Source organism: Trachurus japonicus, chromosome 11 (genome assembly GCF_045865225.1).
Source record: "Trachurus japonicus isolate A0001 chromosome 11, Traja_1.0".
Lineage (NCBI taxonomy): Eukaryota > Metazoa > Chordata > Actinopteri > Carangiformes > Carangidae > Trachurus > Trachurus japonicus.
In genome coordinates, this window is record NC_140917.1 from 3,202,843 (window position 1) to 3,228,628 (window position 25,786).

The window sequence follows — 25,786 nt, forward strand, 5'->3', positions numbered from 1 at the left end:
CTCTAATACGATTGGCTGTCAGGATTATGTATTCATACTTAAATAAGTTGTGATATGATTGGGGGCCTCTGGCGGCGCTATATCCAATAAGATCTAATATGATTGGCTGCGAGTTGCAGTTGTGGATTCAATAAGGTCTAATGTGATTGGCTCATATGGATTCTTAGACCCTATAAGGTAAAAATGTGACTGTTTGTGTGAACCCACTTTAATGAGTGTGGTGCCTTTTATTTTTTTCCTTTCTTTTGTGATGGAGGAGAAGGAGATGAGTCAGTGAACAGGTGATTTCCCAGAGTCCCTCACTCCTTCTGTTAAGGAGGCTTAGCCCACATCCATCTGCAGACCTGCCAGAATCTCTCTCTCCGTGTTTTCTCTGCTGCTCCTGAGTGGAGCAGTGGATTTTCCCATTGTTGTGCGGAGGTTTACTACAGAGGGGAATATTACAGCCCGGGCCCAGCTGGGAGAAGACATGAAAGGAACTGGAAAGCAACTCTCTCTCTCTTTCTACGAACCAACGGCGGCGTAATGAATTTCTTTTTAATTACTGTTCACTGCTACACTGAACAGCGTCTCCACAGCGACTCACCAGCACTGGCTACGGCGACTGTTTTAATTGTAGCAGATAAGGAATAAGGAATCCCCGCCCCTCCCCCGGGAACAAATTACGTACATGGTGTCAACGCACCTGAACGCATCCTTTTTAGTCCATGAGCCAAGACCCCAAAATTGGCCTCCCGCAATCGAACGGGTGGGCAATTTCTAGTTTGTTTTTTTGACTTGGTAGACATCTCTAGTGAACAGTTTGGCATGATAACCATTGCAAACAGGTAGCTTAGTGGTGGTTATCATGTGTTGAATAGGTGGACCGGTAGAGTGGAAACTTGAAAACTGTGTATAGTGCTTGTTCGGTATTATGCTGTTTGTTGACCACTCAGTGCCTAAATCACTTCAAGGATGTTTTTCCCTTTTATCAAGACCCTACTGTAATAATAATAGACTCACCTCAGAAATATGTGAATGAAAATGTGATAAAAATTAGAACATAGGCCTACACATGAAATAGCCAACGTTTTTAGAGTGTTTTACTTTTCATGCAATAACAAGAACAAACAAATATTTTTTTACACAACTAAAATCAACTAAAGAGCTTGCTCCTTCTGTCACAAATAATGTGGAGCATACTGCCAGTACAGTATTTCAAGTGTCCCTCTGTCAATGACCTACGCCTGGCCAACAGCCTGAACGAGTTCTACTGCCGCTTTGAAAGACAATGGGACAGACCTGATATCCCCCACACCTCCAACCACCAGCCATCGATCAGCAACAGCTCCTCCACACCTGGATCACCTACACAGCCCCACACCCCAGTGCCACCCTCCCCCACACCTCTCACACCTCTCTCCATCGTAGAAATCAAATCAAATCAAAGAAGGAGAGGTGAGGAGACTGTTTAAACGGCTGAACCCGTGCAAAGCTGCAGGCCCAAACTCTAGCCGTTTTCCTACTAACATCAGCGGGTCGACGCAGGTTTTTTAAATGCGGGTCGACCCGCTAACAATCGGCATTTGGCTTCTTTCCCATTGACCAAAATGAGCCGGGTCTGTCTGTCTAACCCCCGCATAAAACAGTCGCCCCGCTTTCATTCGCAGTGCGAGAAACACCGTGTCATGCCCCAGCCGCCCGCCACGGAGGACAGCGAGTCTGCCACGGCCGCCTTATGATGGACGTCCGCGGCACAACATGTCAGTTAAACAGACTGTCGCTTCTTTTTTTTCAATCTTTTTTGGTCAGTGTTCTTTGATCTTTAAATCCCAGTCTTGAATGCAAGCAGAGCTTTGTTTTGGTAGCCTACGTGAGACGCGACTGGTACGATGATGTGGCATCACGTAACGCCCAATGTCATCACATAAATTAGCGGGTTGAGTCGGGTCTGGTGTTCCCACTGCAAGCCGATCAGAGTCGAGCCGATTGAAGGCGATTTTAACCCGCGTCGCTTGCCGAGTCATTTGACGCGGGTCGACGGGGGGGCATACATCAGTCCGATTGAAAAGTCCGACAGCTCATTTCTCCGACTACCCATTCTACAGTGTTAAGGTTAGGTTTAGGGTAAGGTTGAGGGTTAGGGCTACTTCAGTCGGAGAAATGGGAGGTCGGACTAATGGACTCAAAAATAAAGAAATGTATGGTCGGAGAAATGGGTAGTCAGACAGACGTGCCGGGTTGACGCGGGTCGGTGCGTTTATGGGTTTAAAAGGGTTTTTTGGCCAGTGGGAAAGGGGTATAAGTCTCCCCCTCCACCCTGAAGCACTGAGCCAATCAGCTGTCTCCGGTGTTCACACACATTTTTAACACCTCACTGGAGAACTGTCATGTGCCAGCTTGCTTCAAGGCCTCAGCCATTGTTCCAGTTCCCAAAAAGACAAGGATCACTGGCCTTAATGACTACAGACCTGTTGCTCTGACTTCTGTGGTCATGAAGACTTTTGAGTGCCTCGTCTTGTCCCACCTTAAGGACATTACAGTTCACCTACAGAGCCAACAGATCTGTAGATGATGCTGTAAACATGGCCCTCCACTAGCACCTGGACTGGATCCTACGCCAGGATACTGTTTGTGGACTTCAGCTCTGCCTTCAATACGATCATCCCAGCTCTGCTCCGTGACAAGCTCTGCAGCTTAATGTGCCTGACTCCATGTGCAGGTGGATTACGGACTTCCTGACTGACAGACGGTAGTTCGTGAGGCTGGGGAAGCATGTCTCTGACACCCAGACCATCAGCACTGGATCCCCCCAAGGTTGCGTCCTTTCTCCTCTGCTGTTCTCCCTGTACACCATCAGCTGCACATCTGGACACCAGTCTGTCAAGCTCCTGAAATTTGCTGACACCACCCTCATCTGCCTCATCTCTGATGGGGACGTGTCGGCCTACAGCAGCGAGACGGACCCTCTGGTGTCACGGTGCAGCATGAACAACCTGGAGCTGAACGCTCTGAAGACAGTGGAGATGATAGTGGACTTCAGAAAGGACCAAGCTGCCCTCCCCCCTGTCATCCTCTGTGACTCTACAGTGACCCTGGTTGAGTCCTTCTGCTTCCTGGGCACCACCATCTCCCAGGAGCTCCAATGGGAGCAGAACATCAGCTCCCTCACCAAGAAGCCTCAGCAGAGGATAGGCTATACTTCCTGCTGCAGCTGAAGAAGTTTCACCTCCCTGTGAAGATGCTGGTGAACTTCTACACTGCCACCACTGAATCCATCCTCACATCCTCCATGTCAGTCTGGTGTGCTGCAGCTACAGCCAGAGACAAGGCCAAACTGCAGCGTGTCATTCACTCTGCCCAGAGGGTGATCGGCTGCAGCCTCCCATCTCTTCAAGAGCTGTACATCTCCAGGACCAGAGCCAGAATAGCTGCTGACCCCTCTTACCCTGGACACAAACTCTTCAAGCCCCTCCCCTCTGGCAAAAGGCTCCGGTCCATCCGGACCAGGACCTCACGCCACAAGAACAGTTTCTTCCTCTCTGCAGTCAGCCTAATGAACAATGCCCCAGTTCCCCCTAAATAACCCTAAACCTATGGATGTAATATGCTATAATGTTAATGTCATCTTTACTCACTACATCTTAGCCTTCTTAACCTTGGATGTATATATAAACCATTAAAAATGTTCCCTGTATAATATGATTTCACAAAAGTCCTCTGCTACTTCCTGCCAACAGCAGTATTAAAGCCGATTTTCCCCCTCGCTCCCTCATGCACCCAGTGGAATTAGCGCCAACTAGTGGTGCAAACAAATATTATCTGCAGGGCCTTTCTGCAACTGCAAAGGCGCTCTAAATCATCAGTAGTGGCACACAAATTATGAAATGTGCAACATCGGAGAATGGCCATAATTGGTGTATATGGCATTTTTATGGTCAAAATAGTGAATGCATGATAAATATTGTTAAGCTACTCTTGTGCGAAGGTTATCATACCAATTAATAATCTGGACATATATAGGAATAATAAAATAGCAACAAGAATTTGCCCACCCTTTCGATTGCGATTGGTGGTCTGGCTCATGGACTATTTGTACTGACAGAAAGGAAACTATCTGTCGACTCTTCTCTTATTGTGCTGTGAGGATTAGGGATGGGAAACATTAGGATTTTTATGAATCTGAAAACAATTCCGATGCCGGTTCCTCATTTCGATTAAATAGTGAAAATGTTTATTTATTATTACTTCAAAGGGGACATATTATGGAAATATCCCCTTTTCAAGGCTCTTTAACATAAATTTGGGTGTTTGTTTTGCCTTCTGGCCCCCAAATTGTGAGAATTGACAAAAAAAAATCTGTAATTTTCAGGTTTCTGAGGTTGAAACGTGCACGAAAAAACAAGCGCGTCGCACCGAATGTGCATCGCTACGTTGTTGTGTTGAGGTGCAGTGTAAATGCGTGATGTAGTCCCGTAAAGGACAGGTCCTGGCAGATAATAAAACAAGCGCGTTTAGGAACCAATAAGCAGAACCCGAAATTAAATTATCTGCCATTTTTGATCCGGTACTTGGAATCAAATTTTGTTATGCCGAGCTGTGACCCAGTTAAAATCTACACTGCACCAAATTTGTGCAAGAAAAACTAAAATAAGGACCAAGCGCCTCCGACATCTGACAAGTAAAATTCATACGATATGGAAAAAAAGCATCGAGCAGCTTGAATTAAACTGCGCAGAATAAAAGGTGAGCAGCTGCAGCGCCTCAGTTTCATCTCTGCTGCCGATGCTACGGGCCACAGACTGGAATCGCTGCACTTCCACACGACAATCAGGCAAACTGCTGCTGTTCACGGCGGAGCATGAAGCCTCTTCATCGCCCAGAGAGAGAGAATGAGATGGCTTTGTAAGAGGAGAGAGTGAGAGAGAAGTGGAGAGAGTGGGTGGGTGGATGAATAACACCAGCTGTCTCCCATTACAAACAGGATGCGTCCCCTGCTAACAGCAACTCAACATCCACTCACTTTCACCAATCAAGACACTGAGATAAACTTGAAGCACTTTTCTCTCTCTCTGTCTGGCCGTGGGAAGTGTAACACACACTCACACACACACACACACACACACTCACACACCTGTCCGTGCAGGTAAGAGCCAACAAACCACATGAAACAATTAAGACGATAAAAACTAAAGTCTCGTCCTCGTGGTCCCGTGTATCCCTCCGCCACTCAGATTATAGTTCCAGGTAACATCCTGTTCATAAAGAAACATGAACCGTGTTTGTGAAACTCCTGTGACCAGTTTGTCTTTTAAAGGGATAGTTCACCCAAAATTCAAATTTCACTCATTATCTACTCACCCTCATGTCAACTAAGAGCTGTGAGAATTTTCAGAGTCCTCCGTGGCTTCTCTGAGTTACAGGGGGGTCCGCGCAGCAGTATTTGTCCATATAATGGTTGTGAATGGTGCTCACTTTTCTTCGTCCAAAAAAGACACACCAAAAAACATCCAAATACCTCCATAGTGCTCGTCTGTAATGTCCCTCTTGTATTGAAGCCACAACATGAGAAATTGTTCCCAAAAAAAAAAAAAAGTCTATATTTTAAGCTTGTTTGTAGTGGAAGCTCCCAGTGTCTCAGTTCACTGCTCTTCCTTCCTCTTCCAAATCACGCGAGATTTGCACTGACCGGCGGAACAATTTCTCTTTTTGGTGTGTCTTTTTGGACGAAGAAAAGTGAGCACCATTCACAACCATTATATGGACAAATACTGCTGCACGGAGCCCCGCTGTAACTCAGAGAAGGAACGGAGGATTCTCCCAGCTCTTAGTCGACATGAGGGTGAGTAGATAATGAGTAAAATTTTAATTTTGGGTGAACTATCCCTTTAAGTCCAGGTGAATGTCTGTGGCAAAGGGCGTAGGGATGGAGCTAATCCTGTTCTGTTGGATCACTGTGACCTTGACCTTTGACATTTCTGCCAAATTTGAAAACAAGATGGCTGCAGAGGAATAGAGAATAAATCCTCACTGGTAATCTGTATATTATATTTTTATGTTCCTGACTCACTGAGGTGTGAACGAACAGTGTAAATATTAGATTACATAAAATCCAGTTATTGTGTAATTTGTGCTGTTGCAGCTCTTTGCTCCTGCAGCCAGAAGAGAACGGTTTGGATAATGAAAACTAACGGCTGAGGACAGTTTAACCTTTTACTAATGAAACAGCCGCCGCTCCAGGTCACAGTTTAAAACACTTCTACAGTTTCAAACACTTTGTGTGTATGTGATGAAATGTTGACATCACACTGGTGTTTCCTAAACAAAGCTGAACTCAGCTCTGACTCACCTCTGTTTACCTTCGGCCCCACAGAGCTGCTTCAAACAACTTTACACCTTCCTGTCTGTGTTCTCACTGATTTAAACAAACTGGAGGAGAATTAATGACTCAACTCAAGGATCAGAAATTTTATGTGTGCATGTGTGTCGATTTTATGACTTAGAATGAAAATAATACGATGCACAATATTGAAAATCAAAAGCTTTGCTTTGTGTGAAACTGTGTCCAGGTGTTTCATTGTGTGGTGGATTTATTTCCATTAAACAAGTCAAGGAAGGTCTTTCTTATTCATTTTAAAGGACACGCAGGTTTATGTTTCTATATATATGTTTAACCAAACATAGTCTGAAAAAGAGGAAATATCTAGTGAACAGCAGATGATGGTGATGCCAGAGGTCAGATGTCAAAGGTCAAAGGTCAGAGTTCAGAGGTCAAAGGTCCAGTCTGCTTCGAGATGATAGAAAAACTAAAGTAACTCAAATAACTGCTCGTTACAGCTGAGGTCTGCAGAGGAGCGTCAGAGCTCACGACCTTCAAATAGATGCAGCAGCGGAGGAGGAGGAAGAAGACGAAGACAAAGATGAAGAAGACAATGAAGACGAAGACATAACAACAGGACAACGAGGCTACAGAGGCTAAAGCTAACACATCCAGAAGGTCGGGTCAGAACTAACATGAACACATGGATCCATCCTCACGTGTATCAACACTTCAGACGGTTGGTGATGATGTCATGTGATGACGTAATGACGTTACCAGACAGAGTTGTTTTAGAGGGAAATTCGTGCACGTTGCCTTCAGGGACAGTTTTTCATCAAGCAGTCTCTGAATTTCCCTCTAAAACAACTCTGTGTGGTAACGTTGTGTTATTATCTCATAGCGTGGTGAATGTGCAGGTCACAACTTGTCCACCAGAGCGTTGTGGAGTTGTTGGATTGTGTAAATTTTGATGAGTTTGATGAGGGAAACCAAGAAATACCATAATGAGCCTCTGTAGCGTAGCTCTGAGCAGCTCACGGCTCTGCTCCGACGTTCTAAAAATAGCTTGCAGCGACAATTAAAGGTAACGAACCTACTGCTATGACTATAGGGATTATGGCAATGGGCCAATTTGACAAAATGTTGAACTATCCCTAAGTGACTGTTTGTCCCTGTAGAGCCTGAGTACAGAGCTCTGCCCATCAAACTGCTCATCACACAGTATAATTACACTTCTACCTCCTTATAAAAAGCACCGCTCGTGTTGAATCAACCTCTAGAAGACGAGTGGAAACAAACTGTTGAAAACTTCCAAGTCCCGTGGGAGGAGCCGATGTTTCAGGAGGAGGAGGAAAACCAGCGTCAGTACTCACCGAGCATGATGAGCGTGGTCGTCCCCTGCTCGTTTCCGGACGGGTAGGTGGCGTACTCGCAGGTGTAGCGGCCGGCGTCCGCCATGCGCAGCTTAGAGATCCGGATGGACGGGTTCTCCAGGCTGTTGTGCAGGAACACCACTCGGTCTTTGAACGCCCCGTTGGGGAAGCTCTGTCCGTAGATGGGATGGTACACGGCGATGTTGTCCCTCTGTCCGTCGGACGGTTCCCAGATCCAAGACACCTGGACAGAAACAAGCTGTGTTTATGGTTTTGCAGAAATGGAAAGTGAAGCTGCACTTTTTATTTCATTTAGTAAAAAAAAAAAAAAAAACACTTTGTCATTCTTCCAAACTCGTCCTGTTAGTGTGATTAATAATGAATCCCCTGGACCTCCGTTTCCCGCTGCAGCTGTAAACATTTTTGACAAATTACACTAAATGATCCTCTGGTTCTTCTTGTCTACAAAGAAGTTGTTGTTTTTTTCTGCTTCTTCTTACACACAACTAGTCTACGTCTGACTTTACTTTGACATTTTGCAGAAAACTTGGAAAACATGGACACCGTTGTGGAGCTGCCTGAGGATCATCCAGCTACAAAGAGCTTCTTTATTCTGTGTGAATTCAAAGCACAGTTGCAGATATTTATTTAAAATCAAAAGGTGTTCATATCCTCACACTCAACTTTAAAGGAAAAAAAAGAAGTGTTTGATTGCTGTTAGCCTGCAAATATAGATGCATGTGTGAAGAGATATTTATATAGGATATGGACACAAAGTGATGAGATTCCTCTGAACAAACAGAAACCTTCTTGTTCTCCGTCTCCTGAAATCATTTCACTTATAGCCGCTAAATGTCAACCTCAATTAAAGGGATAGTAGCATTTTTTTAAAGTGGGTTTGTATGATCTACAAATAGCCCCAAAGTACTTTAATTGCATTTAAAAAAAAATACACAGTTCCATTGTTCGCTATAATATAATTTTTTCCAGCCCTTCAAAGTGCAGGAAAAACGCAGTTTTTATTTGGACCTAACCAACTGCTGATCGACGGGCACTAACCCTGGGCGGAGGGATACGTGAGTTGGTTAGGTCCAAATAAAAACTGCATTTTTCCTGCACTTTGAGACAATGGAACTGTGTATTTTTTTTCAGGTAAAACCTCTTTTAGGCTGTGAAAATAGGCCGCTTCTTTGGGTCCATTCACAACAATGTGTGTTGTAAATCTCTGGGCAGGGCTATGGGCTGGCGTTGATAACGGGAGGAGTGCAGAGAGTCTTCTACTGCAATTAAAGTACTTAGGGGCTATTTGGAGATCATACAACCCCACTTTAAAAAAATGCTACTATCCCTTTAAAGCCGTGTGAGTTAGGAGCTGAGGATCTATGACAGGATGAAATTAAAGGTCTGTGAAGGAGAGCGAGGTCGCCTTTCTTCCCTCAGGTTTCTGATATGTGGCCGATATCGACGCCGTCTCAGTGTGAGGCTGCAGGGTGAAGAGGAGCAGGAGGAGGAGGAAGAGGGGACGATGGCGACACTGTGATGTTGAACCATATGGATTTTTCTTTTCATTTCCACTTCTCAAAGCGACAGTGTCAAATAATAAACGAGTGTGTGTGTGTGTGTGTGTGTGTGTGTGTGAAGCCCCGGCCAGGAAGCAGAGGGAATAAAAAGTTCATCAATAAACATTTTTAGTCAACAGCAGAGAGCGCCGCAGGGAGACGGAGGAAATGAGAGGATCCCTCGTTAGGTTTGTGGGAAAATATCAAGAAGACGGTGTCTCTGTGATTTCAGTTTCTGTGCCAGGACAAATTGTGTATTGATTCCATCCAGTGGTGGCAACACACACACACACACACAGAGACACACACTGTCTGATGGTGTGTTCGCTGCAGTCGGACATCACAGCAGCTCAGGTGCTGTCAGACAGAAGTCGTCATCTGAGCTTTTGGTTAAAGAATAAATTGACTTTCAAATATTCAAATGAGAACGAGCCGGATGTGGAAACTCTGACAGTGACGAGCTGTCATCAGACATTAGCACAGAGTCTCCATGGTTACCAGGATTTCACCGTTGTGTAGAGCCGGAGTTCAGACAACATGATGAGGAGGATGATTTCTAAAGTTGCAGCTCGTGGTACAGGATTAGTACAGTGTGGCTGGGGGCTGATGGGTAATCATACATTTCACTGCCACTTTGATTGTGACTAAATATACACACATACATTTGATAATTTAAGGGGATAGTTCAACATTTTGGCAAATTGGTCCATTGCCATAATCCCTATAGTCATAGCAGTAGCAGGTTCGTTACCTTTAATTGTCGGTGCAAGCTATTTTTAGAACGGCGGAGCAGAGCCGTGAGCTGCTCAGAGCTACGCTACGGAGGCTCATGGGATTTCTTGGTTTCCCTCATCAAACTCATCAAATACACAATCCAACAACTCCACAACGCTCTGGTGGACAAGTTGTGACCTGCACATTCACCACGCTATGAGATAATAACACAACGTTACCAGACAGAGTTGTTTTAGAGGGAAATTCATGCAAAACCACTGATGTGCGTTGCCTTCAGGGACAGTTTTTCATCAAGCAGTCTCTGAATTTACCTCTAAAACAACTCTGCCGTTCTAAAAATAGCTTGCAACGACAATTAAAGGTAACAAACCTACTGCTATGACTATAGGGGTTATGGCAATGGGCCAATTTGCCAAAATGTTGAACTATCCCTTTAACTGATTCTTCTTCAAACACAAACTGTTGCTCATCTCCGTCCTCTGTGTGTGCAGATAAAGCTGTGACGCTGTCCATGGTGCTGAACTCACAGTTTATTACTGTAAAACTCTTCTGTAACCAAACATCAACTTCTCTCGAGGCCACATTTTAACATCCAGAACAAGTTCAGTCTGTCAGTTTGTTTGGTTTTCATAAGCTTGTTATATAATTTGCCTATTTACTTATTTATATACAATACAACACATTACAATACGATACAATACATTTTTATATCCACTGTGGTGGAAAACTGCTTTTGGCTCACTGCAGAAAAAGGAAATTGTGTATAATTTTTTAGATGAATGTTTTTTATTATGGTTACACCAAGTAAGGCCTTGCAGTTTCATTGTTTTGTACCATGTCAAAAAAGATATCCTATTCTATTCTGTTCAGTGTTACCGTTAGCATGTCAGAAACCTATATTTTCAGTGCATGATTACAGTGACTAAAAGAATCACTTTATTACCAACATGTAAATAATGATAATATTAATTATCATTTCAATAATAGAGATAATAATGGTATCAGCCAGAGAACTGGTGATGCACGGGTGAGAAACTAGAAGTGTGAATGTCTCTGTTTTCATTATTTCAACCTTTAGTCCAGTTTCTTTCTGTGCATAAACATGATTAATAGTTCTCACTTGCTGCTGATTGGTCGTTAAGGTTATTTTACACACAGGTTAATTTGAATGTTTTTAATTATAAGGTCAGGATGATAATAAAGGTATCTTGTATCTTGTTAAGTCCAAGATGTAAATGATATAATCTACATTTATCAACCATTTGAACCAAGTTTAAGAAAGAAAATGCAGATGAACGAGTGTTTCCCTCCGTCTCACCTGTGTGAGTTTGGTTTTTCCTCCGCCGTCGATGAACTCGCACCGCAGGTCCACGGACTCGTTGGGATACGCCTCCACCTCCTCCTCCACCCGCACCTTCTGAGCCGAGACACCTGCAGACACAGAGGGAGGGAGGAGTTACACAATCATCATCCACAGAAAACCAACATGTCTTTAATAATTGAAGGCGTTTGTTTGAAGTGAAGCTGAAAAGAACAAACGGAGAGAAGACGAGACACTTGAAGACGCAGCATTCGAGGCTTTTCATTTCATTAGGAAGCTGGTGTTTCTTTAATGAATTTGCTGGGAGTGATGTTTTTCCCTCCCACTCGTTTTGTTTCAGTCAGACGGGCAGGGAGGGGAGGGGGGAGAGGGAGGGTGAGGGGGGGTCGACCTCCTTTATGCTGCTTTAAAAACAGAGTTATGATGGAAACGAGGCAGACGGGTTCATTAAAGGAGGAGGAAGGAGAAGAGGATCATGGGGCTTTGATAAGACGCCTCGGGCAGAGTCTCAGCTCCACTTCCTCGTTACAGCCGAGGCAGCGCTGGGGGGCCGAGCCTCCAGGAAACACACCACCAACACCACCAACACCAAAACCAGCGCCATTACCACCTTTCATCTGCTCCAGACACTACTACAGTTGTAGTCGTTTATTTCAGTCATATGCACATAAAGTGAAAATCAACATTCAGTCAAACAATCAGCATTAATCTTCCTTCCAGACGATATTCAATCAAACTTATCCTTAACTATTTATATTTCAATAGTGCCAAACTGCTTATCAAGGTCAAAACATACAGTAGATATCCTAATGATATCCTAATGATATCATAATAGCTCCATAATCCATCAACCTTTTTAAAAAATGGCATATTCAATACATTACTGTCCAGGTATGAACAGAAATAAATACATGTCTGAGGCCCTAGTGTTTACACGACAACGCTCTCGGATGAAATCGGCAAAATATTCCATCGGATGTGCCTTTCGATCAGACGGCGACGGCGTTTTGGGGGCTTGAAAACGCCAAAAAGTGAAACCACCCTCCAGAGTGGAAATCTTAAAAACGCTCTGCCGTTGCGTCTCCGTGTAAAGGGTGAAAACGCAAAAAGTCTGCTCCGATTGCTACGACCTGTGGAGGACAGCGTTACGATGGCCGGCGTGCAGCCCGCCGGAAATGCGTGCATACAACATTGAATTCCACAGACTTTTGCGTCACCGTATGCAACGTAGATTTCCAGCCCAAAAACGCTCGTCTAAACACGAAAAAGTGAGAGCGAAACGCCACTTTTGCACTTTCTGTTCAGATCGTTTCCGTGTAAACGTAGCCTAACTCAACAGATGCAGGTTAAGTTGTGCAGCAAAACATGGAATTTAACCCTTTCAAGTAAACTTTGGTTTTTTGAATTGTGTCATGTTTTTGCTTTGTCTGATATCTTCTGGCCTCAGCAACAGAAATACTTTTTAGTGTGGTAAGACGCTTAGTTGTTTTAAATTAAGTTCCTCCTCTTAGTTCGTATCTCCCATCTCTTTCCTTAAACATTCTTTGTATATTGCTGGTTGTATATTGTCTGAGCATGAGGAGCAGCAGTCGGTCAGTCCGTCGGTCTGAGCCGGTTCGGCCCAGAAACAAACCTGCAGAGCTCCACCTTAAAAAAACAAGAGATGAAAGAAAGCTGAGCTGCTGCAGCCGGCGTTAACACCTCAACCAGACCAATGTAGTTTGTGGACTTCTTCTTTTGATCCTGCACTTTCCATTCTGTTTAAAACAAAAAAATAAAATAAAATAAAATAAAATAAAAAGCCACAGAGCAGCTGTGATACCTCGTCAGGTCTCTGCTTTCAAACAAACACAACACACTCTGCAGGAGATCGCTGCTGCATCTCAGACGGATCTGACAAATAAAACTGATGTAGCAGAAAGAAGAAGAGAAGACGTAGAAGACGGAAAAAAAACTAAACTTTTAACTCATTTGCATGTGGGCGCAGCAGGAAACCACGAGGACGCACACAGCCAGGACACGTTCTGCTACACAACAGGATTACAAACGCCTCGTCGTTGGAGCACCTTGTGAAAAGCCCGTTCATTAACAACAACAACAGCAGCAGCAGCAGCAGCAGCAGCTACACAGGAGCCGTCGTCTCTGTGTGTTTTTATCTGGATTAGTCGTCAACAAGCTGCTTCTCCACCACTGAGGCAAATTATCACCATTGTGTCTTGTTTAAATAAAAAAAACACACACACAAAACAACGCCATATTGTACAAAAGACAAGAGCTGCATGATGTGTTAGTTAGAGAACCAGTGACTCGAGTGTAATGAAGTTGTAATCCTCAGAATCAAAGAGAGAGAAACAAAAAGAGGAGAAGAAAGAGGGATGACAGAGAGAAAGAGAGGCAGTAATCCAGTGTTAATGCAACTGAGACCGAGCTCTGATTGTTCACATCTTGGAGTTGAGTCGTTCTGCTGCATCCTCCCTCCTCCTCTTCCTCCCCCCTCTCTGTTCTCTGGCCTCATCCAGCCTCTGCTCCTCTACAGATAAACTTCTCATGGGGGGTTAAGGGGGGGTGTGAGGGAGGGGGGATAAGCGTTGACTAACCGCCGGCGACTCGAGCCCCCGGTGTCTCCGGCTGCAAAAAGCCTCTTAGAGTGAGGAGGGACTGATGAGGACAATGTGTTACATGTTACATGAAGGTGTGTGTGTCTCTGTCTGATATGTGTGTGTATTCGGAACTATGCTAATAATGTAAACAGTTACTTTCTCACTTGAAAAAATATTAAAAGTTAATAAAGTGCATAATACCAGCGTTACAGAAGGAAATAAAACAGCGTTTCGCCCGTTTTACAGCTATTGTGTCATCAGGTGTGATCTCTGGTCATGAATAGTCGCAAGTCCGTCACTGACCAATCAGCATTCATTAGCAGAATGCTAGCGTTTTATGGGCAACAACAGCCCAACCTGTAGGAAATCGAAAGGACAAAACGTCTCAACAATTTCACTTTTAATCTATAATCCGTAGAAAATACAACAATATTTGCGAACAACAAATTTAGCCTTCTAGCTCCATAGGGCCTCATTCATTCTGCACTCGCTCGCGAGCACTCCTAGTGGAATTCTGGTGGAACTGCAACCAAGTTCGATACAATGGGGCTAATGGAGAGTGGCAAGGCTCGTCAATAGACTGGCTCTGGTCTAGTTCACGTTAGGGTTGCTAAGAAACAGCAACTCCCAGCATGCATTGCGTCACAGTAGACAGGAAGTGCTCACCGATACTTCCAGGGCACCGTTCAACAACTTAGCAACTCATAGACAATAATGGGAAAAGAAGCGGCTGTAAAACGGTGGATAATTTTTTTGGAGTGTCACAACCTCCGCGAAACGACTCGTTTCACTTGCAGAATTTGATCCATTCAGTCCGATTACGTTTGGAAAGTCTAGAAGAGCCGCACGATTAAATTGTTTTATTCCCGTTCTAGTTAGCCGAGAGCTAAAGCGGAAGTTAGCCGGCTAGCTCGACGTAGCACTAGCTCGGTGTACACTGCAAAAACTCAAAATCTTACCAAGAATATTTGTCTTATTTCTAGTCAAAACAAATCTCATTATACTTAAAATAAGACTCATCATATAAAAAGTAGCTTGTGTTTAGACACTTTTTACTTCTTTCAAGCATATTTTCACTTGAAATAAGTAGAAAAATCTGATAGTGGAGCAAGTTTTTCTTTCTTGTTACAAGCACACACAAAAATTGCTTTCACTGGCAGATTTTTCTACTTATTTTAAGTAAAAATTAGTTTGAAACAAATGAAAATGACCTCAAAACAAGTTATTTTTTTAGGTGACAATCTCATTTTAAATGAAAATAGTTTAGTTTGACTAGAAATCAGACATTTTGACAAGAAATAAGAAAAATATTCTTGGAATATTCTGGTTTCTTCCCGAATCCTAATCCAAATCCGAATAGTATACTGGCTGTACACCCCTAGTGTGTGTGTGTGTGTCTGTGTCTGTGTGTGTGTGTGATGCAGGGGTGTTGATAGTTTTGGATCTACAGCGTGTGTGTGCGTCCACGTGTCCACCCATGTGTGTGTGTGTGCAGGAACGAATTTTGTGTGTAAAGGCACATGCAAAAGCTGAACGGTGTGTGTATATGTGTGTATGTTGTGTGTAATACTGTAAATCTGTGTGTGTTTTTTTGTGTTTGTGTGCGTGTTTGTGTGTACATAAATCACACCATCTCATTGTAATGTGAGTGCATATGAGACTGACTCAGTCACTGAACCACAGTCTCTACCCGGAGGGAGACAATGGGCTGTCAGAGCAGTTATCCACCCTCACTGTAAGGACACACAACACACACACACACATAGCTACACAACATACACACACAAAATACGTAAATGCAAACTCAAGGCTGCCAGACGAGTTCGTCCAAGTTGCTGCGTAACAACACGACGGACACGTGTGTGAATCCAGAGTTAAACCTCTTCCCTTCTCTTCTGCACAACAACACACAACTACACACAACTCCCTGTGTTCATGGAGTGCACTGCACACACACACACAGACACACACACACACACACACACACACACACACACCAGACAGCCTGTAACCAAAGCCACGAATCACATTAGCTTTCTGCTTATTTATAGTGGTCAATGGAGTCTGCTGTGTGACGCAGGGGGAGATAATAAAACCAGAGGCAGAGTGGGGAAAAAGAGAGGAAGAGGAAGAGGAAGAGGAGGGAGAGGAAGGAGAGAGAAAAGGGAGACAGTTAAAAGACTGAAAGAGCTGAAGAGGGAGAGAGAGAGATAAGAAGAAGATGAAGAAGTGCAGATGGATATGAAAAGAGCTGGAAGAGGGAAAGAGGGAGGGAAGTAAAAATTTATGGGGAGAGTTGAATGCAAAAGAATAAAACAGTAAAAGAGAAAGAAGATCTGGAGAAATAAAGAGACTGAATAGAGAGAGAGAAGTTTGAAAAGGAGGAGGAGGAGGAAAAAGAGGAAAAAGAGGAGGAGGAGGAGGAGGAGGAGGATGAATATGACTTAAATATGAAAATATAGAAATGCACAAATGCCACAACTTAAAACAACAGCAGCTAAATGAACTTCAACAATGAAACAAGGAGCTGGTTTCAAGGAGACAAACTGACGACTCAGCTGTGCTGCAATGGATTCTGGGTAAATAAGGACTTTAAAAAAAAAAACGTGTGTCCCAGAAATATCAAAATATTCATATTTGTTAGAAGAATTCAAGACGTTTTATTTTGAACTTTCATCAAAAAGTGACACAAACTCTTTCTCCCTCCTCGATCCGGAGGCTTCTTCTTGGTTTTTTTTAGCTACCGGTCAGCAGGGATGTCAGTGTTGTTACCGTGGTAACAGCTTGGTGGTGTCGAATATTAAACTGTGTTTGTTTTTGTTTTGTTGCGAGTGGAAACAAACACTACAGTCTCGTCTCTGTGAACTTTACTTTGGCGGGGGATTTGATCAACACTGAGCTGAGTCAGAGCCACAAACAAACAAACTGGAAGACGACGTAGAAAGACAAGGCCAGAGCAGGTTTCACATCTGGACACTTCCCAGAGGACGGCTCGGACCTGTCATCATCGGACGAACTGCGTCGTCATGGCGACGCCTCGTTGTCCTGAGACACCCTGGATGTCAGTTTGGACTTTCTGACTCTCAGCTGATAATGGAGCTGGAGGACCGGGTCCTCACCAGCTGCTGGAGACGCTGTCCAGATCCACCACCACACTGTCTGTGACAAAACCCTCAGAAACATCCCATAATGAACACACACACACACACACACACACACACACTACTGACCCCGACTTTGACTTGTGAGTTCTACCAGACATTTCCAGACGGTCCAGAAGATGGACACTCCCCACCCTCAATGATCGCCGTCTGGGCTACGTAGCCGAATATAATATAATATACATATATAGTATATATTTAAAGGGACAACAAGGAGTTTTTTTCTTTTTTTTGTGATAAAAGAGTCTCATAATATAAATCTACGTTACCACTTCGACCACTAAATAATAATATCAAAATAACTATAAAGACAAAACAATTCTGTTTCGCGGACGCTGCCCGGCGGGTCATGGGAATAACGCCGCCGGATCACCGTTTATGGTCGAAACTATGACGGTATCTGATCATCTTTGAACCTCCACCTTTCATTCTTGATCAATGAAAACATTCTTGGCAAATGTTTTCGCTTTCGTCCGTCCAAATCTCCTCGTTGTCCCTTTAATATGTAAGTAAGTTAGGCGTTCATTATTGCTAACTGAAGTTACAGACAATACAAGATGGTATGTGTTGACAGTAGCGTCCAAAAAAGAAAATTTTGGCAACTGTTGTGACCGACCATTAAAGGGACATATTATGTAAATCACTTCCTGAAGGTTCTTCGTCTGCCGGCCCCCAACATGTGAGAACTGACAAAAAAATCTGTAATTTTCAGGCTCTCTAGGTTGAAATCCCAGCTGTTCCCTCAGATAATGATGTCATAAGTTACCTGGTACCAGTAGAAGGGGGCGGGGTAAGCAGTGGTTCATTTGCATTTAAAGGGACAGGCACTGAAAGCAGCCGTTCTGAACAGGGCTGTTTAGAGAGGATGACAAGAGCTGTGATGTTTGATCCTTGTGGGATTTTGACCGAAGCATGTCACATACATGTCTTTAAGACACCTGGGAACTGTTTTAATTGGTGGAAAGGAGGCAGAATAAGTCTCCTTTAGTTGTGCTTCGTGCACAAGGACAAGATTTGATTTGAGACAACACTAACTGTTGAAAATTTCCGCAAGTAAGTCCATCGTATAGCCTAGTACTACATGGAAGTGTTTGAGTTGAGATTCTCTGCTCCTTCACAATAAAAGCTCTTCCTCCTTCCTTCCTGCGGGACAAGGCTTTTATCAAGAGTCGTTCTAAAAACTAATTTGCAACGATCACACCGACTCACGATGACTCTTCCTACAGAGCAAACAAACTATTTTAAACACAGGACACACACACACACATAGTGCATTATTTCCTGTTGCTGCACTTTCGGACGACACTTTATTCAAACTTTACGAGAGTGAACGCTTCCTCAGTTTGTTGCAGACGATGATTATCATTATCATTATGATTATTATCATCATCATCATGAACATCTGCCCTGTGAGAGTCCACATAAATGTTGACGACAGTTTTGCTCACGCGCACACACACACACACACTGTTCCTGCTGCTGCGATCAGTGTTAAAATTGGTGTCAGTGCACTGACGTGACCTCGTCTCTTCAATCCCGTCCATTATCTCCTCGACCATCCCACAATTTGCAGCTCATTCTACTGTTGCACTCAGTGGAAGTCGCAGTGAATTGGAGCATCAGCTAAATGTAAATGGAAAAAGTCAAATAGGAGGGAGGGGGGAGTTAAATGAACGGCCACAGTCTCTCCCTCCCTCCCAATGCACCAGAGAGATGAATCACAGCTAATTGACATTTAGAGGCTTGTGGCATTTGCCTGTTTATGTGGAGCTTCCCTGCCGTGCACACACACACACACGCACACACACACACAGAGACTTGTCTGCAAATGAACCATTATCCAAACATCCAAACATCCAAATCACAGCTGGTTTGTTTCTGACACAGTGTCCATATAAAAATAATAAAGCTGAAGTTTCTGAATGGACATTTGTTACCAAGTCGTTTTTATTTCTGTTATTTCTGCACCTTGTGACAGATCTCATAATTAGCGCTCGTCTTTGCTTTGATTAGTGTGTCCGTGGAAAAAAAGTTTTTTCAGCCATTTGCTTTAATATTTACTGTCGGTGGATCTAAAAATCTAAATGAAATGTCAGGAGCTTCTTCTCCGACAGGAAATTAGCACTTTGATTCAAGGCGTCTGATGAGTCTCATCCCGTCTCGTCTCGTCTTGACACCAGAGTCTCAAAGGAAATTATTGTTTTTAATGAAGAGAAAGAGAGAAAAACGAAAAAAAAGTGACTTTAGGGGCTTTTACTTTGACACAGGAAGTGATAATCAGGCTTCATCTGGCTGACACAGGTCGGATTTAGATTAAATATGAATATAAAATATAAACAGCGATATATTCATCAAACTGTGAGGAAATAACAATCTCTCTGGGTCGATTAGATCCTCTGTGTTTATCTGTTTGTGCGATGAAGGATTTGTGTAATTTAGGTGTTTGATTACACGTAACACGTTCTAATAACGACACATTATTCATGTTTAGTCAAAGAGAGGAGTTAAATATTAATGGCTGCTTATAAATTACAGACTAATTAGATCCGTATCAGAGCAGGAAGAATGATTTATAAAAAATGAGATGAGTTTAACTAATGTTTAATAGTGTGTAGTTATTATAAAGTGAGTGATAAATAGAAATAAACTGTTTTATTTCTGTTTAAAGGGATAGTAGCATTTTTTTTTAAAGTGGGGTTGTATGATCTACTAATAGCCCATAAGTACTTTAATTGCAGTAGAAGACTCTCTGCACTCCTCCCGTTAGCAACGCCAGCCCATAATAGCCCTGCCCAGAGATTTACAACATACAGTGTTGTGAACAGACCCAAAGAAACGGCCTATTTTCACGGGCTAAAAGAGGTTTTATCTGAAAAAAAAATACACAGTTCCATTGTTCGCTATAATATAATTTTTTCCAGCCCCTCAAAGTGCAGGAAAAACACAGTTTTTATTTGGACCTAACCAACTGCTGATTGGCGGGCGCTAACCCTGGGCGGAGGGATACGCGAGTTGGTTAGGTCCAAAAAAAAAAGCGGTTTTCCTGCACTTTGGGGGCCTGGAAAAAATTACATTATAGCGAACAATGGAACTGTGTATTTTTTTTCAGGTAAAACCTCTTTTAGGCCACGAAAATAGGCCGTTTCTTTGGGTCCATTCACAACACTGTATGTTGTAAATCTCTGGGCAGAGCTATTATGGGCTGGCGTTGCTAACGGGAGGAGTGCAGAGAATCTTCTACTGCAATTTAAGTACTTAGGGGCTATTTGGAGATCATACAACCCCACTTTAAAAAAAATGCTATTATCCCTTTAATGTGATGTTTATTATAGTGTTTGAGTTGATTTAATCATCAATCAATCAATCAGTGCTAACGCTAACAGACACCGTGTGGCTCGTCCTCTGTTTTTATTTAGACAGAAATAAACTTGTGGTTGAATCACGATGATGCGTTTATTATTTATACACTCGAGTGAAACAAAATGTCCAAAATAAAAGATCTAGACGCTGGAGCCTTTAAAATAAAACCCTCTGCTCTTCACTGAGTCACGGACGCAGCTGTAGCAGATGTAAAGAAAAGACTGTCCACTTTAAGTTTCTCCTTCATTGTTCTCCTCATCCGTCTTGGCAGAATGGGGTTAACTGTGTGATCGCTCCACTTAATCACTGCTCCGTCCCTCCAGCTGCTGTCGCCCCGGCGACGGGGCGCAGGTCGAGGTGCGACATCCCATCTCTCGTGCAGAGAGAGAGAGAGAGCATCGAGCGTGAATTAAGCTGGAAGCCACGAACACGACTGAGCCGCTAACGAGGGAATAAAAGAAAAGAAAAGAAAAGAAAAGAAAGAAAACGGCTCTGAAAGATTCATGTGCTGAGGGTTTTCATCATCGCTGTCGAACGTGAAGGAGCGGCAGCGAGACGAGAGGACGGAGGTGGAGACCGCTCACCAGATGTAAATGTTCAGACCAGAACATCTGGATGAGCACTAGTGAAAACACTTTAACTTTATAATAACTGCACAGTATGAAACATTAGAGAAGCATCATTATTTACTCGTCTATAATGAGTTGAATTATCTCATGTTCATACCTAATTAATGATGATTCAACATTTATAAATCAATTGTATCAGTGGAAAACCAGTTCAATTAAAGCTTCATACTGTGTAGTTACTATAAAGCGTCACCTTTAATGACTTGTTGCAGCTCCTGATGCAAACATCTGGCTGCAGCGTGTTCAACAGCCAATTACTGCCCTTACCTGTCTGCCAGGTAAACAGGTAAAGGGCTGTGTAGCGCTGCAGTATGTAATAATTAGTGCTGTCAATCGATTCTAATATTTAATCTCGATTAAATAGTTAACTTGTGATTAATCGCAAATTAATCGCACATTTTTATTTATTCTAGGCTTCCCTTGAATTATTATTTCAATACTCTTATGAACATGGAAAAGTGGATAGGCTTGCTTTGTGCAAATGTTTTTTTTATTGAAAACAACGTGTAGTGTTTTAATTCACACTAACATTCTCACTTTGAGCAGTCATTCACATTTCCGCGTCCGGTGTGTCCGCTGCTTTAATATCGCGATAAAAAAATTGACGCCGTTAAAATTGATTCGCGTTAATAACGGAATATTTTTGACAGTACTAGTAATAATGTAATACATTTTCACCTCATGATGTAATAATGACGCATTTTGTAATAATCTGCCACATTATGTGAAAAAAAAATGCTAAATCGCAATGTGTAAAAAACTTTGTCACATTTTGTAATAAGTTGTTACATAATGCACTGAATTATCACAAAATTCAGGTGTTTTTTATGAAAAAAAAAGGAATAATTTGGTGCAATATATAACATATTTTTTACAAAATGTGACAAACATGAAGAACCAGAACAAGAACAGGGTGTCCCATTTCACATATGAAATTACAAATATTTTAATGATTTTAATACCTTTTCTATATATGTGAATAAAGATGATTGATTGACTGATTGATTGAACATGAAGAAAAGGTTGCAGCTGCTTGGCTCCGCCTCTTCACCCATTAAGGGGGCGGAGCCAAGTGCTATTGGAGCCGAAACAAGGAGCTGATAGGAGCTGCACCTCTCCACCTCTTCTCCACAGCTGCAGAGCTCAGAGCTCAGAGCTCAGACTCTGACTGTGACTGTGACTCTCCTCTGATCCACTGATGATACTAAATATTGATTTCAGCCTCTCGGAGCCGCTGGAGCTGCAGCTTGAAGAAAATCTGTTAAAGCCACTTCACAGTCACATTATTATTCTTTTACGGCTGATTCTCTGGAGTGGAGACTGAGAGTGATGTAAGAGGGGAAACAGTGTGTGTGTGTGTGTGTGTGTGTGTGTGAGATCAATCAGCGAGGGGTTTGATCATGTTTCCCAGCAGCAGCAGCAGCTCGGTCATTAAACAGGTCACAACTCATTAACGTCCGACGCTCCTGACATTCACACGAAAGGAAAAAAAACGAGGAAACTACACAATATAATTCTTCAAATGTGATGAATATAGTTGAAGAGAGGAGGAGGAGGAGGAGGAGGAGGAGGAGGTGGAGGGATGAAGCTGAGCGACCGTCACACACACTCACAACACACACACTCACAACACACACTGTGGAGCTGAATTAGCGGTAATTGGCATTTGACAGCTCATAATCGCAGCATTTTGCGTTTGGCGTTTGAGTACCAGGACACCGATCAACAACGAGGTGGAAGGAGAGGAGACGGGAGATTAGTGGTGGTTTCACACTCACACACACACACACACACACACACACACTGGCAGTCAAAAGCTCCATGGCATCTGTGAGGATATTTCCTCTTTTCTTCTTTTTTTAAAAAACCACAAAGACGTTAATACGACTGAAATTAATTCCAGAATGAGATCATATCCAGCATGTGAAGCGCAGCAGCAGATGATCCCTCCGCTGTGGTCGCCCTATTATAAAATTATAAAAGATCTTGACTGACAAACTTAAGCGGGAAACGGAGAATCCTTCCATTCAACCGCTGTCACCTGAACACACAGTAATCACCTGTGATTAAAGAGCGGAGCGGAGCGGCTGTCGCTCTTTGTTCTTGCAGACAGAGAATAAAGAGTGGTTTTATGAATGATTGGACGGTAATCTGCAGAGTTTCAGAGACCTGAGATCGTCCACATGCATGAAGCAAAGACTAAGAGCATGATGGGAAAGGATGGTCGACACAAACACAAAATCCAGAGCTGAGAGGAAGCAAAACTTTTCTATATTATTTCCTGTAGTTGCTGCAGAAGGCCCCAGTCAAACTGCAGCTTCATTGATAACAGGTCAGTTTCCTCTATGGTGCTGGTACCAGTGTTTAGCTGGTTCAACTCCCATTCCTCTGAAGAACCAGTTTGCTTTTCCACTGGCAATGAAATGAAAACCCAGTCCGACCCGATGCAGCCTGTCTCACTAGCATTAGTTCATTAAAAAATAATAATAATTGCTGCTGGTCCAGTGTTTCCCACAGGTTTGCAAGGAGACTGTGGCGGTGGCGGATCGTCCGACGTCGCGCCGTATCAGTTTAGCTTTTACCTTCTCTGTGTGTGAGAGAGAGAATGCCAAAACGGAGCGGCGCTACGCGGAGATGAATGAATGGAACAATATTGCGTTGATAGAAAAAAAAGCAGAATCAATTTGTGGTGCTTGGTCTTGATTCTGTGGCGCTGCGCCACACATTGGTCTATGAATGGGAAACACTGTGGTCCTTTTCTTTTAAGTATCAATGTGGTTTATTTTTCTTATATTTCAACTGGTGTACTTCTTTTCTTGTGTATTTTTAGGTCTTTTTTAAATGTCTTGGACGTGACCGGACTTGCCTCAGTGACGTCGTTTCCAGTAAACTCTGGACTATCTCCCTTCAGGACACTTGGATTGCAGTGGAGGAGCAGTGTGGAGGAATATTAAATGGTTTTTGTGTAGTTTTATGGACATATAAAGTTTTCGTTGGACTACGAACCCGCCCCCAGCCGCTGATGTAGTTGTGTAAAAACCTTAATCTGCTTCAGGTCCGGCTGTTTGAGACACAATGAGATGTTGATTTCAGCCGCTCGCTGTGTCACAGCTCAGCTCCGCACTGACTGTTGATTAACTGGAGGAGACTTAGTGAAAGAAAAGGTAATTTAGTTTTTTTCCTCACTCTTTAATAAAACCATATGAGCTTTATACTTCTTTGCTTCTGATGAACAATGACACAGATGTTTTTCCAATTTCTTATAATAATAATAATAATTCTCTGCGCGGTCCAGAGCCGGACTGACGTGGTGTTGGTGGTTAATGAGTCAGGTGACAGGTGTGACAGGTGTGATGGATGATGGACGGATGGACCTTTAATAACATGAACAGGCAGCTGCCGGCGTCTGTAACTGACATGTTTACACTGTGGGCGGCTTCTTACACTGCTCCCATGTTGTCAGCTGACAACCCATTAACTCCAGCTATGATGATTTCTGTTTTTTTATTTCATATTTTTTATTTTTTTTACTGAAGAGCAGCTTAAATCCTCTGTGGGCTGAGAAAAACCAATCCGACCCGTGGGCTCATCATGATGAAACCGTTTCTCTTTTTTTCCCTGTCTGGGTGAGGACGTGGATGTCGTCTGCTGCTTTTCATTTCTGAGAAGTTGGTATTTTGCAGATGTAAGACGCTCACTCACCCGCATGATTAGGGCATTAACGCACTTCTGAGACTGTCTGAGTGTGTGTGTGTGATTTGCTTTTGACACTAAACTCCTCCTGTACGTCGCCGCCTTAAATCAAGCTCCTATTGTCCCTGTGATGACAGCAGTGAGAGGGAGAGGCCGATAAGCTTCTGTTATCATAATGACCAGGTTGGAGATGTTTGATCCACTCACACGTTACACAACTAATATAATATAATGGAGGTTTTTTCTTTCACCTCCCACCTGCTCAGGTAGAGAAACCATCAGCTGCCTCCTGTTATTCACATGTGTTTATATCATTGTTCTGTTATTATTTCAGTGTCAAAGTCTCCACCGCTCTGTTTCTGACTGTGTGAAGCTGAGTGTTGTAACTATGGATCATGTTTTATAAAAGATCGTCAAATAAAATCAATCAGTGTCGACTCTGCTGCTCTTGTTTGTCCCTGTCGACTTCCTGTAGTTGGTCTCTGTCCAACAGTCACTTTTCTATTTTCTCTGCTGGACCATAAAGAGTCTATGTTTAAAACACTTCTCTGTGTTTTAGGTGATATACGGTTGAAAACATTTGATGCTAATTGTGTTAGCTCCTTTATGGCATTTTCCATGTTACGTGAGCATTGAGCTAATACGTTTATTGTTAGTTGCTGATCTGTGATGTGTATTTTTAAGTTGTGCATCAACATGAGTGACTCTGTGTGATTGTGACTAGGGTTGTAAAATTCCGGGAATTTTCAAAGTTGGAAACTTTCCATGGGGATTAATGGGAATATATGGGAATTAACAGGAATATATGGGAATAAAAGGGAATAAATGGGAATAAATCAGAAATTTACAAAATTGAAGGTTGGTCCTTAACAGGGAACTTAAATATAGTTGTGAAAAAGATATTGTAGCATACTAAAACAACCAGATTTAATGCAAGTACACTTGAATATCTATGGAAAGCGAAGTGTTTTCACTACATTTCCCATGAGCCTCTGCGCGCACGATATGCAGAGCTAGCAGTACCTCCAATCACTCGTAAACATCCCCCCCCTTGGAC

The 25,786-nt window shown here is 42.9% G+C and overlaps 1 protein-coding gene across 2 annotated transcripts in view; it reads right to left on the reverse strand.

Moving 5' to 3' along the window:
* The window catches only part of pvrl2l (PVR cell adhesion molecule related 2 like), a 407,983-nt gene that overhangs the window by 233,430 nt on the left and 148,767 nt on the right, over window positions 1-25,786 (reverse strand). For both annotated transcript variants that reach the window (XM_085790687.1, XM_085790686.1), the window contains exons 2-3: window positions 11,284-11,396; window positions 7,672-7,915 (exon numbers count right to left, since the gene is read on the reverse strand). In XM_085790687.1, coding sequence (XP_085646813.1) covers window positions 7,672-7,915; window positions 11,284-11,396 — 357 coding nt within the window. The remainder of the gene's footprint in view (window positions 1-7,671; window positions 7,916-11,283; window positions 11,397-25,786) is intronic.